The 17,078-nt window shown below is 43.4% G+C and overlaps 1 protein-coding gene across 4 annotated transcripts in view; it reads left to right on the top strand.

The window, feature by feature from the left end:
* Positions 1-16,290, top strand: part of LOC121540200 (ras-specific guanine nucleotide-releasing factor RalGPS2-like) — a 138,009-nt gene extending 121,719 nt beyond the window's left edge. For all 4 annotated transcript variants that reach the window (XM_045207821.1, XM_045207822.1, XM_041848888.2 and 1 more), the window contains 4 exons: positions 3,032-3,124; positions 10,213-10,318; positions 14,486-14,577; positions 14,655-16,290. In XM_045207821.1, coding sequence (XP_045063756.1) covers positions 3,032-3,124; positions 10,213-10,318; positions 14,486-14,577; positions 14,655-14,684 — 321 coding nt within the window. In that variant the 3' untranslated portion in view covers positions 14,685-16,290. The remainder of the gene's footprint in view (positions 1-3,031; positions 3,125-10,212; positions 10,319-14,485; positions 14,578-14,654) is intronic.
* The last annotated feature ends 788 nt before the right edge of the window (positions 16,291-17,078 follow it).

The following is a 17,078-nucleotide window of genomic DNA, read 5'->3' as shown; positions in this document are numbered from 1 at the left end:
CAAGAATGGCCTATTTCCCTTTATTCAGAATACAACCTCTCACTTTCAGTTATTTGAAAAGGAAATCATCCCCCAAATATCACTATTTCTAAAACAAGCCATAGAAAGTTGGTTCAAATTTCAATTTAATCCTCCAGAAACTACAGAACAAATAATGCAACAACTATTGTGGTTAACTCAAATATACTAATTGATAAAAAAACATTTTTTTTTTTTTTAATGTTTAAAAAAGGTATAATCTTCTTAAATGATATCATAGGTATCGCACATGCAGATAACAAAAACATATGGAAATGGCTGCTCTACCCAAAATTACAACCAAATAATTGCAGCATTACCGCAAAAATGGAAGAGGAAAGTGGAAGGGGGGAAAAGTAAGGAACTTGTCTGTCGGCCCTGCATTAAATCCCATTATTTGTTAAAGAAAATTGTGATAAATAAAAAGTATACCAGTTTCATTTAAGGACCAAAGGATTGACAGCCGTCCCATATAGATTGCAAAATAGTTGGGAAGAGATTTTTGATGTACCAATTCCATGGCAAATGGTTTATGAACTGATACGCAAAACGACGCCGGATTCAAAACCTAGAATTTTTCAATTTAAATTATTATACAAAATTCTTGCAACCAATAGAATGTTATTTATATGGGGGATACAATCTTCCCAGCTCTGCAGATTTTGCTGCAAAGAGACAGAATCATTAGCTCATTTGTTTTGGTACTGTCCATTTGTAGCTTGTTTTTGGTCACAGGTCCAGGAATGGCTAAAGTATTGCAATATTTACCTGGAGCTAACCCTGCAGATAGCACTACTGGGTGATCTGAAAAGTCATAGTCAATCGATCAATAATATAATAATACTTTTAGCAAAGATGTTTCTTTTCCATTTACAATCTGCAGAAACAATGAGAATAGAAGGGTTCAGAATTTTTGTGAAACAGTACAGTTGAGAAATATATGGCAAGTAGAAATCCAATATGGATGGTGTTAAGAGATAGATGGGAGGGGTTGAATGTAGCTGAAGGTTGGGACTAATAACAACAACAAAATTAATGTTATACATACTATGTCTATAAAAAGTATATAGGTTAAAAACTTTTGTGAAAGAGCACAGTTTGGGAGATATGGCATGTAGAGGCACATCATGAAAATTATCAGAGAGTTTGAGGGTAGAGGAAGTTCAGGAGTAAAAACAAACAAAATTGAATTATTGTAAAATTGAATATGTCCATAAAATTGATATAGTATATATAAGCTGGAAGTAGAGGCCTAAGCGTTGTTGTTGTTCACTAGTTTACTCCAATTAAGGGAGGGGTGGTGGGGTTGGAAAGTAATAAAGGAAAATACTCTTTTTTTTTTTTTTTAAGGATATGTGTATATATACAGTGAGGGAAAAAAGTATTTGATCCCCTGCTGATTTTGTAAGTTTGCCCACTGACAAAGACATGATCAGTCTATAATTTTAATGGTAGGTTTATTTGAACAGTGAGAGACAGAATAACACACAAAAAATCCAGAAGAACGCATTTATGAATTGATTTGCATTTTAATGAGGGAAATAATTATTTGACCCCTCTGCAAAACATTACTTAGTACTTGGTGGCAAAACCCTTGTTGGCAAACACAGAGGTCAGACATTTCTTGTAGTTGGCCACCAGGTTTGCACACATCTCAGGAGGGATTTTGTCCCATTCCTCTTTGCAGATCTTCTCCAAGTCATTAAGGTTTCGAGGCTGACGTTTGGCAACTTGAACCTTCAGCTCCCTCCACAGATTTTCTATGGGATTAAGTTCTGGAGACTAGCTAGGCCACTCCAGGACCTTAATGTGCTTCTTCTTGAGCCACTCCTTTGTTGCCTTGGCTGAGTGTTTTGGGTCATTGTCATGCTGGAATACCCATTCACGACCCATTTTCAATGCCCTGGCTGAGGGAAGGAGGTTCTCACCCAATATTTGACGGTACATGGCCCCGTCCATCGTCCTTTTGATGTGGTGAAGTTGTCCTGTTCCCTTAGCAGAAAAACACCCCCAAAGCATAATGTTTCCACCTCCATGTTTGACGGTGGGGATGGTGTTCTTGGGGTCATAGGCAGCATTCCTCCTCCTCCAAACACGGCGAGTTGAGTTGATGCCAAAGAGCTCAATTTTGGTCTCATCTGACCACAACACTTTCACCCAGTTCTCCTCTGAATCATTCAGATGTTAATTGGCAACTTCAGACGGGCATGTATATGTGCTTTCTTGAGCAGGGGGACCTTGCGGGCGCAGCAGGATTTCAGTCCTTCACGGCGTAGTGTGTTACCAATTGTTTTCTTGGTGACTATGGTCCCAGCTGCCTTGAGATCATTGACAAGATCCTCCCATGTAGTTCTGGGCTGATTCCTCACCGTTCTCATGATCATTGCAACTCCACGAGGTGAGGTCTTGCATGGAGCCCCAGGCCGAGGGAGATTGACAGTTCTTTTGTGTTTCTTCCATTTGCGAATAATCGCACCAACTGTTGTCACCTTCTCACCAAGCTGCTTGGCGATGGTCTTGTAGCCCATTCCAGCCTTGTGTAGGTCTACAATCTTGTCCCTGACATCCTTGGAGAGCTCTTTGGTCTTGGCCATGGTGGAGAGTTTGGAATCTGATTGATTAATTGCTTCTGTGGACAGGTGTATTTTATACAGGTAATAAACTGTGATTAGGAGCACTCCCTTTAAGAGTGTGCTCCTAATCTCAGCTCGTTACCTGTATAAAAGACACCTGGGAGCCATTTTTGACATGTGTTTTTCTGGATTTTTTGGTTGTTATTCTGTCTCTCACTGTTCAAATAAACCTACCATTAAAATTATATACTGATAATTTCTGTCAGTGGGCAAACGTACAAAATCAGCAGGGGATCAAATACTTTTTTCCTCACTGTGTGTGTGTGTGTGTGTGTGTGTGTGTGTGTATATATATATATATATATATATATAGAATGTGTGTATGTGACCTCTAAACACTGACGTGTGACCTCTAAACACTGACCCCTGGGTGTGTGTAGGTGGCGTCGTGGACCAAGTTCTGGGTGGCTCTGTGTGGAACTCAGCTCTACTACTACCATGCCAAGTCCCTAAAGGCCACAGAGAGAAAGCACGTAAGTCTCTCACTCATTCACACCCAACCTTCTCAACCCTCTCGCTGTACACCTCCCTCCTGCCATCATCCCTCCCTCCCTCCCTCATCCCCCCCCTCCCTCCCTCCCTCATCCCCCCCCCCCCTCCCTCCCTCATCCCCCCCCTCCCTCCTCCCTCATCCCCCCCCTCCCTCCCTCCCTCATCCCCCCCCTCCCTCCCTCCCTCATCCCCCCCTCCCTCCCTCCCTCATCCCCCCCTCCCTCCCTCATCCCCCCCTCCCTCATCCCCCCTCCCTCCCTCCCTCATCCACCCCCTCCCTCCCTCCCTCATCCACCCCCTCCCCCCTCCCTCCCTCATCCACCCCTCCCCCCTCCCTCCCTCATCCACCCCTCCCCCCTCCCTACCACCCCCCTCCCTCCCTCCTCCCCCCTCCCTCCCTCCTCCCCCTCCCCTCCCTCCCTCCCTCCACCCTCCCCCTCCCTCCCTCATCCCTCCCTCCCTCCCTCCCTCCCTCCCTCATCCCCCCTCCCTCCCTCATCCCCCCTCCCTCCCTCCCAGCATTACCTCTTCCTCCCTCCCTCCCTCCATCCCTCCCTCCCTCCATCCATCCATCATCCCCTCTCTCCCCCTCCATCATCCGCTCTCTCCCCCTCCATCATCCCCTCACCCTCCCTCCCTCCATCCCCTTCCACACTCTCTCCCTCTTTAGGTTTCCAGACCTGGCTGTTGCTTCAACTGTTTTCAAACTCTCACAAATCTTGTATGTTTTTTTTGTTTGTTTTGTTTGTACACTGCTCAAAAAAATTAAGGAAACACTTAAACAACACAATGTAACTCCAAGTCAATCACACTTCTGTGAAATCAAACTGTCCACTTAGGAAGCAACACTGATTGACAATACATTTCACATGCTGTTGTGCAAATGGAATAGACAACAGGTGGAAATTATAGGCAATTAGCAAGACACCCCCAATAAAGGAGTGGTTCTGCAGGTGGTGACCACAGACCACTTCTCAGTTCCTATGCTTCCTGGCTGATGTTTTGGTCACTTTTGAATGCTGGCGGTGCTTTCACTCTAGTGGGAGCATGAGACGGAGTCTACAACCCACACAAGTAGCTCAGGTAGTGCAGCTCATCCAGGATGGCACATCAATGCGAGCTGTGGCAAGAAGGTTTGCTGTGTCTGTCAGCGTAGTGTCCAGAGCATGGAGGCGCTACCAGGAGACAGGCCAGTACATCAGGAGACGTGGAGGAGGCCGTGAGAGGGCAACAACCCAGCAGCAGGACCGCTACCTCCGCCTTTGTGCAAGGAGGAGCACTGCCAGAGCCCTGCAAAATGACCTCCAGCAGGCCACAAATGTGCATGTGTCTGCTCAAACGGTCAGAAACAGACTCCATGAGGGTGGTATGAGGGCCCGACGTCCACAGGTGGGGGTTGTGCTTACAGCCCAACACCATGCAGGACGTTTGGCATTTGCCAGAGAACACCAAGATTGGCAAATTCGTCACTGGCGCCCTGTGCTCTTCACAGATGAAAGCAGGTTCACACTGAGCACGTGACAGACGTGACAGAGTCTGGAGACGCCGTGGAGAACGTTCTGCTGCCTGCAACATCCTCCAGCATGACCGGTTTGGCGGTGGGTCAGTCATGGTGTGGGGTGGCATTTATTTGGGGGGCTGCACAGCCCTCCATGTGCTCGCCAGAGGTAGCCTGACTGCCATTAGGTACCGAGATGAGATCCTCAGACCCCTTGTGAGACCATATGCTGGTGCGGTTGGCCCTGGGTTCCTCCTAATGCAAGACAATGCTAGACCTCATGTGGCTGGAGTGTGTCAGCAGTTCCTGCAAGAGGAAGGCATTGATGCAATGGACTGGCCCGCCCGTTCCCCAGACCTGAATCCAATTGAGCACATCTGGGACATCATGTCTCGCTCCATCCACCAACGCCATGTTGCACCACAGACTGTCCAGGAGTTGGCGGATGCTTTAGTCCAGGTCTGGGAGGAGATCCCTCAGGAGACCATTCGCCACCTCATCAGGAGCATGCCCAGGCGTTGTAGGGAGGTCATACAGGCACGTGGAGGCCACACACACTACTGAGCCTCATTTTGACTTGTTTTAAGGACATTACATCAAAGTTGGATCAGCCTGTAGTGTGGTTTTCCACTTAAATTTTGAGTGTGACTCCAAATCCAGACCTCCATGGGTTGATACATTTGATTTCCATTGATAATTTTTGTGTGATTTTGTCAGCACATTCAACTATGTAAAGAAAAAAGTATTTAATAAGATTATTTCATTCAGATCTAGGATGTGTTATTTTAGTGTTCCCTTTATTTTTTTGAGCAGTGTATATACACTACTCAGTATGAATTTGTAAATTTGTGTCTATACTCCAGCATTTTGGATTTTATTTGAGGGTGTTTATATGCATATGTGCTTTACTGTATAGAAATTAAAGCACTTTATGCATGTAGTCCCCCCATTTGAATACGTTTTTGGACAAATTCACTTTATAGTGTGTTAAAGATGTCAAACATTTAGTATTTGGTCCGTTATTCCTAGCACGCAAGTTCATACCCCCCCCCCCCAAAAAAAAAAATGCTAACCACCACTGTTATTGGTAATGGTGCATTTTCTGGGGCATATACACTACCGGTGAAAAGTTTTTGAACACCCACTCATTCAAGGGCCTTTATATATTTTTACTATTTTCTACATTGTAGAATAATAGTGAACACATAAACTATGAAATAACACACATGGAATCATGTAGTAACCAAAAATCTGTTAAACAAAATATATTTGAAATTCTTCAAATAGCCACTCTTTGCCTTGATGACAGCTTTAATGCGTTTGAGCCAATCAGTTGTGTTATGACAATGTAGGGGGGTATACAGAAAATACCCCTATTTGGTAAAAGACCAAGTCCGTATTATGGCAAGAACAGCTCAAATAAGCAAAGAGAAACGACAGTCCATCATTACTTTAAGACATGAAGGTCAGTCAATCCGGAACTTTGAACGTTTCTTCAAGTGCAGTCGCAAAAACCATCAAGCGCTATGATGAAACTGGCTCTCATGAGGACCGCCACAGAGATTTGGCATGGGTCCTCAGATCCTCAAAAGTTCTACAGCTGCACCATCGAGAACATCCTGACTGGTTGCATCATCGCCTGGTATGGCAACTGCTCTCGGCCTCCGACCGCAAGGCACTACAGAGGGTAGTGCATACGGCCCAGTACATCACTGGGGCCAAGCTTCCTGCCATCCAGGACCTCTATACCAGGCGGTGTCAGAGGAAGGCCCTAAAAATTATCAAAGACTCCAGCCAGCCTGGTAATAGACTGTTCTCTCTGCCACCGCACGGCAAGCGGTACCGGAGCGCCAAGTCTAGGTCCAAAAGGCTTCTTAACAGCTTCTACCCCAAGCCATAAGACACCTGAACAGCTAATCATGGCTACCCGGACTATTTGCATTGCCCCCCCACCCCACCCCAACCCCCTCTTTTACGCTGCTGCTACTCTGTTTATTATTTATGCATAGTCACTTTAACTCTACCCACATGTACATATTACCTCAATTACCTAGACTAACCGGTGCCCTCGCACATTGACTCTGTACCGGTACCCCCTGTATATAACCTCCCTACTATTATTTTATTTTACTGCTGCTCTTTAATTATTTGCTTTTTGTATTTTTTTCTTAAACTGCATTGTTGGTTAAGGGCTTGTAAGTAAGCATTTCACTGTAATGTCTACACCTGTTGTATTCGGCGCATGTAGCAAATAACATTTGATTTGATTTGGTATGGAAGACCCAGAGTTACCTCTGCTGCAGAGGATAAATAAGTTCATTAGAGTTACCAGCCTCAGAAATTGCAGCCCAAATAACTGCTTCACAGAGTTCAAGTAACAGACACATCTCAACATCAACTGTTCAGAGGAGACTGTGAATCAGGCATTCATGGTCGAATTGCTGCAAAGGAACCACTACTAAAGGACACCAATAAGAAGAAGAGACTTGCTTAGGCCAAGAAACAAGCGCAATGGACATTAGACCGATGGAAATTTGTCCTTTGGTCTGGAGTCCAAATTTGAGATTTTTGGTTCCAACTGCCGTGTCTTTGTGAGACACAGAGTAGGTGAACGGATAATCTTGGCATGTGTGGTTCCCACCATGAAGCATGGAGGAGGAGGTGTGATGGTGTGGGGGTGATTTCCTGGTGATACTGTCTGAGATTTATTTAGAATTCAAGGCACACTAAACCAACATGGCTACCACAGCATTTTGCAGCGATACGCCATCCCATCTGATTTGGGCTTAGTCCCTCTATCATTTGTTTTTCAACAGGACAATGACAAAACACACCTCCAGGCTGTGTAAGGGCTATTTTACCAAGAAGGAGAGTGATTGAGTGCTGCAGATTACCTGGCCTCCACAATCCCCCGACCACAACCAAATTGAGATGGTTTGGGATGAGTCGGACCGCAGAGTGAAGGAAAAGCAGCCAACAAGTGCTCAGCATATGTGGGAACTCCTTCAAGACTGTTGGAAAATAATTCCAGGTGAAGCTGGTTGAGAGAATGCCTAGAGTGTGCAAAGCTGTCATCAAAGCAAAGGGTGGCTATTTGAAGAATCTCAAATATAAAATATATTTTGATTTGTTTAACACTTTTTTTGGTTACTACATGATTCCATATGTGTTATTTCATAGTTTTGATGTCTTCACTTATTCTACAATGTAGAAAATAGTCAAAATAAAGAAAAACCCTTGAATGTGTAGGTGTTCTAAAACTTTTGACCGGTAGTGTAGATCATCCTTATTCATGATACGTTCATGATTATCCTTAATCATGTTAGCATCCACGTTAATGTAGAAGTGTTCAGAAACATATTCTATTTTTATTTACAATAAAAGTGACATAAAAATGACACAATACATTATTCAAGATTCAGTTTCTATTAGGCAAAACATAATCCGAAACACAAGTTTGGAGAGTTACAAGCTTGATGTAGTGTTTGCGTACTAGGAATATGGGTACAAATACTAAACTTTTGAATACTTTAATACACTATAAGTTAATTTGTACAAATACTTATGACTTCTTCAAATGGGGGGGACTAGATGTATAAAGTGCTTTCAGTTCTAAACGTTAAAACATATGTATGAAAATACCGTCAAATAAAAGGTGACATTTGATCTCAAATAAAATTTTGCCTTCACTTTCCAAATACGGAGGGGAGAGTGTATGCCATTTAGCAGATGCTTTTATCCAAAGCAACTTTGTCATGCATGCATGCATTCTTTACGTATGAGTGGTCCCAGGAATAGAACCAATTATTCTGACGTTGCAAGAGCCATGCTGTACCAACTGAGCTACAGTTGGTACAGTGGGGAAAAATAGTATTTAGTCAGCCACCAATTGTGCACTTTCTCCCACTTAAAAAGATGAGAGAGGCCTGTAATTTTCATCATAGGTACACGTCAACTATGACAGACAAATTGAGAGAAAAAATCCAGAAAATCACATTGTAGGATTTTTTATGAATTTATTTGCAAATTATGGTGGAAAATAAGTATTTGGTCACCTACAAACAAGCAAGATTTCTGGCTCTCACAGACCTGTAACTTCTTCTTTAAGAGGCTCCTCTGTCCTCCACTCGTTACCTGTATTAATGGCACCTGTTTGAACTTGTTATCAGTATAAAAGACACCTGTCCACAACCTCAAACAGTCACACTCCAAACTCCACTATGGCCAAGACCAAAGAGCTGTCAAAGGACACCAGAAACAAAATTGTAGACCTGCACCAGGCTGGGAAGACTGAATCTGCAATAGGTAAGCAGCTTGGTTTGAAGAAATCAACTGTGGGAGCAATTATTAGGAAATGGAAGACATACAAGACAACTGATAATCTCCCTCGATCTGGGGCTCCACGCAAGATCTCACCCCGTGGGGGTCAAAATGATCACAAGAACGGTGAGCAAAAATCCCAGAACCACACGGGGGGACCTAGTGAATGACCTGCAGAGAGCTGGGACCAAAGTAACAAAGCCTACCATCAGTAACACACTACGCCGCCAGGGACTCAAATCCTGCAGTGCCAGACGTGTCCCCCTGCTTAAGCCAGTAAATGTCCAGGCCCGTCTGAAGTTTGCTAGAGTGCATTTGGATGATCCAGAAGAGGATTGGGAGAATGTCATATGGTCAGATGAAACCAAAATAGAACTTTTTGGTAAAAATTCAACTCGTCGTGTTTGGAGGACAAAGAATGCTGAGTTGCATCCAAAGAACACCATACCTACTGTGAAACATGGGGGTGGAAACATCATGCTTTGGGGCTGTTTTTCTGCAAAGGGACCAGGACGACTGATCCGTGTAAAGGAAATAATGAATGGGTCATGTATCGGGAGATTTTGAGTGAAAACCTCCTTCCATCAGCAAGGGCATTGAAGATGAAACATGGCTGGGTCTTTCAGCATGACAATGATCCCAAACACACCGCCCGGGCAACGAAGGAGTGGCTTCGTAAGAAGCATTTCAAGGTCCTGGAGTGGCCTAGCCAGTCTCCAGATCTCAACCCCATAGAAAATCTTTGGAGGGAGTTGAAAGTCCGTGTTGCCCAGCGACAGCCCCAAAACATCACTGCTCTAGAGGAGATCTGCATGGAGGAATGGGCCAAAATACCAGCAACAGTGTGTGAAAACCTTGTGAAGACTTACAGAAAACGTTTGACCTGTGTCATTGCCAACAAAGGGTATATAACAAAGTATTGAAAAACTTTTGTTATTGACCAAATACTTATTTTCCACCATAATTTGCAAATAAATTCATTAAAAATCCTACAATGTGATTTTCTGGATTTTGTTTTCTCATTTTGTATGTCATAGTTGACGTGTACCTATGATGAAAATTACAGGCCTCTCTCATCTTTTTAAGTGGGAGAACTTGCACAATTGGTGGCTGACTAAATACTTTTTTTCCCCACTGTAGCTGTCTTAGATTTCAGAAGGTATACTTGTATATGACGATATTAATCCAAAATAATTTCTAAATGTGGCCCCCCCCACCCCTCTCTCTCGCTTTCTCTCCATCTTCCTTCAGTTCAAGTCGTCTAGCAGTAAGAGTGTGTGTGTTGTGGGGTTAATGGCCATCATGTCAGACGACCCTGAACATCCCGACGTCTTCCTGCTCACAGACTCCGAACACGGTGAGACTACCTTTCAATCAATCACCGACAGCCAGGAGTGTTCAGCCAAACTACACTCATCTCAACTCCTCAGATGGTCTGTATGTTCCTAGATTAAAACGTGCAGTATACACCCATATTGTACGCATATGCAATCACACACACATAGGCCTCTATTTTAACAAACACAATGGTAAATCTAAGCGCTGGTGGTAACACTATAGGTTCAGGGGGTGTCCTAAATATTTTTGCTATTTTCACAACCAGAATTATGGGCTGGGTTTTGATGAATAAACAAGTTGGTGTGGAGGCGTGACCCCTCACTGGCCAATCAGAACATGCTCCATGGCTAAATACACTCAGTGGCCAGTTTATCTAGTACCGGGTCGGACCCCCCTTTGCCTCCATAACAGCCTGAATTCTTGGGGGCATGGAAACGTTGTAGGGATGAATATTTTCCCGGTATTTTACAAATGTTCCATCCCGAGAATTACTTTTCTCCCAAGTAACCCAGTATTTCCGGACAAAACTGGAAGTGTCATTCTAAAGCATATAAAGCATATAAATATGTCTGGATTTGATTAGAGCTTTGATCGGCATGAAAATTCAAGCCTGATGCTACCTGAGCCTGATGAACCATACATTCAATACATTTTATGAGCCCTACATTAAAGACATTTTATGATCCCAATCCCCAAAAAGCCTAAATGTTTGTGCCGTTATCCAATACATAGCCTATAACATATAGGCAATAATAAATAGACTACCGCACATTACGCATGATAGAAAAACATAAAAGCCCATAGATGTAGCTCTGCTCTCTTGGGTAAATAAATGAAACAAGCTCCAGTAGGCTAATATTTTTGAGTGTGGACTGTATTACTCTACTGTATTATATGACTGGAATTACTCACCTCGTTCAAACCATGGAGCTGGGAGAGAACATGTGATGCTGGTGTAGGACATGCGGCCTACAAATTACAAATATAGGCTAGCAAATGTGATTTAATTTTGAAATATAATTTTTATAAATCGTAGGCTGATGCATATGTAGGCTACCTTTCATAATATTTATCCTAATGTTGTGCGACGTGCGTATTAGCCCACCCCCTCTTTCAACAGTGCCACGTTGAAAGTCACTGAGCTCTTCAGTACGGGCCATTCTACTGCCAATGTTTGTCTATGGAGATTGCATGGCTGTGTGCTCGATTTTATACACCTGTCAGCAACGTGTATGTATAAATATACACTGTGTATATGAATGTATATAATGTATATATGTACTGTGCATTCGGAAAGTATTCGGACCCCTTGACTTTTTTCACATCTTGTTACCTTACAGCCTTATTCTAAAATTGATTAAATAAATACAAATCCTCATCAATCTACACCCAATACCCCATAATGACAAAGTGAAAACAGTTTTTTTTAAATTTTTGCTAATTTATATATATTTTTTAATCCTTATTTACATAAGATTTCAGACCCTTTGCTATGAGACTCGAAATTGAGCTCAGGTGCATCCTGTTTCCGTTGATCATCCTTGAGATGTTTCTACAACTTGATTGGAGTCCACCTGTGGTAAATTCAAGTGATTGGACATGATTTGACAGCACACACCTGTCTATATAAGGTCCCACAGTTGACAGTGCATGTCAGAGCAAAAACCAATCCATGAGGTCGAAGGAATTGTCCGTAGAGCTCCGAGACAGGATTGTGTCGAGGCACAGATCTGGGAAAGGGTACCAAAAAATGTCTGCAGCATTGAAGGTCCCCAAGAACACAGTGGCCTCCATCATTCTTAAATGGAAGAAGTTTGGAACCACCAAGACTCTTCCTAGAGCTGGCCGCCCGGCCAAACTGAGCAATCGGGGGAGAAGGGCCTTGGTCAGGACCAAGAACCCAATGGTCACTCCATTGCTCCAGAGTTCCTCTGTGGAGATGGGAGAAGCTTCCAGAAGGACAACTGTCTCTGCAGCACTCCACCATTCAGGCCTTTATGGTAGAGTGGCCAGACGGAAGCCACTCCTCAGTAAAAGGCACATGACGGCCCGCTTGGAGTTTGCCAAAAGGCACCTAAATGACTCTCGGACCATGAGAAACAAGATTCTCTGGTCTGATGAAACCCAGATTGAACTCTATGGCCTGAATGCCAAGCGTCACGTCTGGAGGAAACCAGGCACCGCTCATCACCTGGCCAATACCATCCCTATGGTGAAGGATGGTGGTGGCAGCACCTCAGACTTTGAAAATAGCTGTGCAGCAACGATCCCCATCCAACCTGATCGAGCTTGAGAGGATCTGCAGAGAAGAATTGGAGAAACTCCCCAAATACAGGTGTGCCAAGCTTGTAGCGTTATACCCAAGGAGACTCGAGGCTGTAATCACTGCCAAAGGTGCTTCAACAAAGTGCTGAGTAAAGGGTCTGAATACTTATGTAAATGTAATATTTCCGTTTTTTATTTTCTATAAATTTGCAAACATTTCTAAAGTCCTGTTTTTGCTTTGTCATTATGGGGTATTGTGTGTAGATTGATGAGGGGTAAAAAAAACGATTTAATCTATTTTAGAATAAGGCTGTAACGTAACAAAATGTGTAAAAAGTGAAGGGGTTTGAAAACTTTCCAAATTGACTGTATATATCTATCTCGATCTTGAACAGGATTAACTATTTTGGATGCAATTTGAATGGAATTGATGGAGACAGAGGAAGACTGCGATAGAGTGCTTGCGTATGCACTGATTTAAAGCAATGATATTCAAGTGATAAAACTCTGCAGCTGCAATAAGAAAATAAGGTGACCCGGACCCCCAAAAGCCAGATGGAGATGTGTAAATTAGACGTGCATTCAGTCCTTATATTACTGTACCATAGGCTATGCTGCAGCAAATGTAGGCCTACAAGTCACAAGAAAAAAACGTTACCATGATGAGATGATGCATGTATTGTGAACTGCGTTCCTACTGAGTTATGCATGGTCTGTCCCCACCCTGAGCGTTGATGATTGATCATGCAGAGAGAAGGCCATAGAGAAGCCAGATTTAGACATTGCATATAATTTAACAGTTCCATTTCACTTCATGCTGTTCATATAAGTAATGTATTATTTATTATTATTTACCTGTTTCTCGCAGTTATTTATCCCAGGGAAAGGGAGTGGGTTTGGTGGGAAATCTCACTAAATCTTGGTAACCTGTTTCCCGTTATTCAACCCTAGTATCAAACGTTGTTAATAAGCAAGATTATATTCACTATTGATAAGACCTAAAAAGACAGTGAATAATTCTAATAAAATAAAACCACAACTTGTTCTAAATAGGCTATGTCTAAATACAGTTACAGACACCATAATTGCTCCCCGTGGGCTTATAATATTAGGCCTAAGACAACGTAGACTATGGGTGGTTTTACTCACATCCAAACTTTTCACAGGAGCTGGGAAAAAGATTCAATATAAAGAGAAAGGTGGGATGTCCACTCACCGTTACTGCTCCCAAATATATACAGTATATAGCTATAGCCTACCATCGCCGTTGATTTGGCCTACAAGCGGATTCAGCACCACGGACAGCGATCGGAATTCCCGTGATTTGACAGTTAGGGCTAACGGAGAAAAGTGGAAGATTCATTTTTTTGACAAAATTATCAACAAAAAAATTTGGTATTTTTAAATAACTATGTTCCTAAACAGGCTTCCTACGGTCACTGACACCTTTCATGCAATGGGCATTGCACATAATGAGTCCAAAGGGGAATGTCTGACTATTTTGCTGCTTGTAAAATGTGTATATAACAATGCTGATAAGGCTCCTGTGTGCATCTCTGTGTGCGCCGCCTCTGGCAAATCAATGCCATAACCAATTGCGCTACCGCTAAGACCAGCACACACACACAGGTTCCTGTCTGTCTGACCCAACAGTAACCCTGTCTGTTATGTGGACTGCTTGCCTGTCATATCTGACTGTATCTGTATTTATCACTCTCTACTCACACACACACATGCACGCAGTCTCTGTTCTCATATGTTCTACATTGAGGCAGCTTCCTGCTGTACACAGATGGGGATGGGAGAGTCGAGTACTGTAACTGTATACGACTGGACTTAGATTGGGCTGATAGTCACTGGGCTGAATCTCAGTTTTCTGCTACAGGGACATCTTGTGATGGTGTGTCTCTGTGATTCCTAGGTAACACATATAAATACCAGGCAGGGAACAAAATGAACGCCCTGCTGTGGTTCAAACACCTCGGTGCTGCCTGCCAGAGCAACAGACAACAGGTAACACTCACTCACACACACTCACACACACACACTCACACCAACCAGCCCTCATGCCTTTTTCTCTCTCTCTCCAGGTCCCAGCCAATCTGATGTCCTTTGAATGAGGGCTGCTGGAGAGGACGGAACGATAGAGATAAAAGAGAGGAATAGGGGAAGAGCGGAGGAGAGTTAGTGACTCAGCAGCAGGAGCTTTCACTGCCATGACCCCTAAACTATAACCCCTGACCCCAGCCCCACTGCAACCCCACCTGCCACCACTGCCTTAACCTAAGGAGCCGTGTGTGTGTGTGTGTGTTGAAGCAGTGGTTAATATGGCTGCATAGACTACTGAATGAAGACCTACACCACTTCTTCTCTCTCGTTCTCTCGCTCCGTTGTTTTTGCCTGTGGACTATCAATCCTGTGGAACTATGGGATGTCTCCTCTCCTCTTTCTTGGATGCTTCTTAAGGATGGATGGACATGATTTATCCTTTATCCTTGTTTTCCCTCACTCCCTCTCTTCTTGACATACTGTGCTCTGGTGGAAGACAGACTGCCCTTTCTAGGGCTGGACTCTCTCTCTCTCACACACACACACACACACACACAATACTGGACTAACCCAATGGAACAGGATTTCAAACACACTTTTCTTTATCACTCTTTGGTTCACAAACTCACACACACGACTCCGATGGTCTCTTCATACTTGACTTGAGTTGGGCTCACTAAACGGACACTTTTTCCACACACACACTCAGACGGGGGGAGTGAATGTGTGATTGGCCTGTGTGATTGCAGCATTGTAAACATTAAGGGCTCTGATTCTCAAATCTATTCCAGCAGAAACCACTCCCATGTCCTGAATGTCTCCTACTGTTTTATATTCCAGAGCCTCTCCTCACCGTGTGTGGTGGGCACTATATATGCTCGGTCACATCACGGGAATGATAAAACAAGACTCAAAGCTTTCCTCTATTCCACCTTTATGGACCCAGTTATATCTCTCTTATAAACAGGCTTTATATGTTGTTCTCTCTGGACAGTTGTCTGTGCTCTGTCCACATGTTAAAGCTCGAGATTCACCAGAACACACATGTACACACACGTTAACACTAAAGACTTGAAAGCTGTGAAAAAGTGAACGATGGAGCAGTGTGAAAGATGGAGTGTTAACTCCAGAAAAATCATTTTATCTCGATTTCTTTTTTGTTATTGCTTGAACATAAGAGGGAGCTTCAGGTTCTGACCTGACCTGCTTTACAAATCTGAGTGTATGTATTATACACACAGACTGGCACACACACACACACACACACACACACACACTGCTGCAGACACACACACAAAGCTATCGGGAGCCATTCAGAATCCATTTGAATGATTATTTTGTTGTTTAGTGTTTCCTTGGTGTTATTTTGTTGGGGACGTATCAGCAGTATTACCCTGTAGATGACTTGCACATGTCTAGCTTATTTTAATTGTCTGTTACATTTCTTTTTTACCTTTCATTTTTGGCTTCTTCCTTTTTTTTGAACATTTTGTATCTTGTTTTTTAATTTATTTTTGTAGTTTGTTTTCTCACCTATGAGTTTGTCACATAGGGGTACGGTACAGATCTACTACACTCTATTGCCTAGTTCCATGTCATACTCTAGACCAGGGCTCTCCAATCCTGTTCCTGGAAAGCTACCATCCTGTAGGTTTTCACTCCACCCCTAATCTAGCACACCTGATTCTAATAATTAGCTGGTTGAGAAGCAGGTTAGTTACAACTGGGATTGGAGTGAAAACCTACAGGAAGGTAGCTCTCCAGGAACAGGGTTGGAGACCCTTCCCCTGGTCCCTACTCAGGGCATCTTCAATTAAAGCTATGGATAGGTGTAAGCAAGTTGTTGATGACTCCACCTAACCCTCCAATTGACTGAGAGAAACTTCCACCATATTGCTTACACCTATCCAGTCCTTTCAGATCTGTGAACAGTTAAGGAGTACGAGCTAGAGGGAGGGGCTAACGATTGAAGTGGACCCTGGCCAGAGTGTGTATGGTTTGGGACTCGATCCTGAGTGTGTCCCACAGGGGTGTGCCAATGTACCAAACACACATTTTTATTCAGATTTGGGAGCAAGTGTTACAATTAGATGAAATGAATACGTTCTTGGGAAAGGAGAAAGGATGGTGTAGTCACATTCTCATACTACTCTCAGAAAGGACTTTATTTACTAGTGGTTTATCTTGCATTCTCTCCTGACTGTTTACGTCGCAACCTGACAGTCAGGTTAGGTCCTGACTTGTAACAATGGTTTACTTCTCCCATCTGTTCATATCTGTTTGTCTGTGAAGTTAGCATGTCTATTGTCTACACACAGAGGTCCAGCAAGTTAGCATCACATTCCTCACACCTCAAACTGACACTATGTACTCTAGCAGCAAGAGACTCCAACTCCCATGGGCCAGTGCGGCAACAGTTGTCGTATGTCCTGTAGAGGCTAAGCTAATGGGAGAAGGTAGAACTT

The sequence above is a fragment of the Coregonus clupeaformis genome, chromosome 26, assembly GCF_020615455.1.
Source record: "Coregonus clupeaformis isolate EN_2021a chromosome 26, ASM2061545v1, whole genome shotgun sequence".
In the NCBI taxonomy this organism is placed as follows: Eukaryota; Metazoa; Chordata; class Actinopteri; order Salmoniformes; family Salmonidae; genus Coregonus; species Coregonus clupeaformis.
Note: the sequence above shows the minus strand (reverse complement) of the source record. Positions and strands in the feature narration are given on the sequence as shown.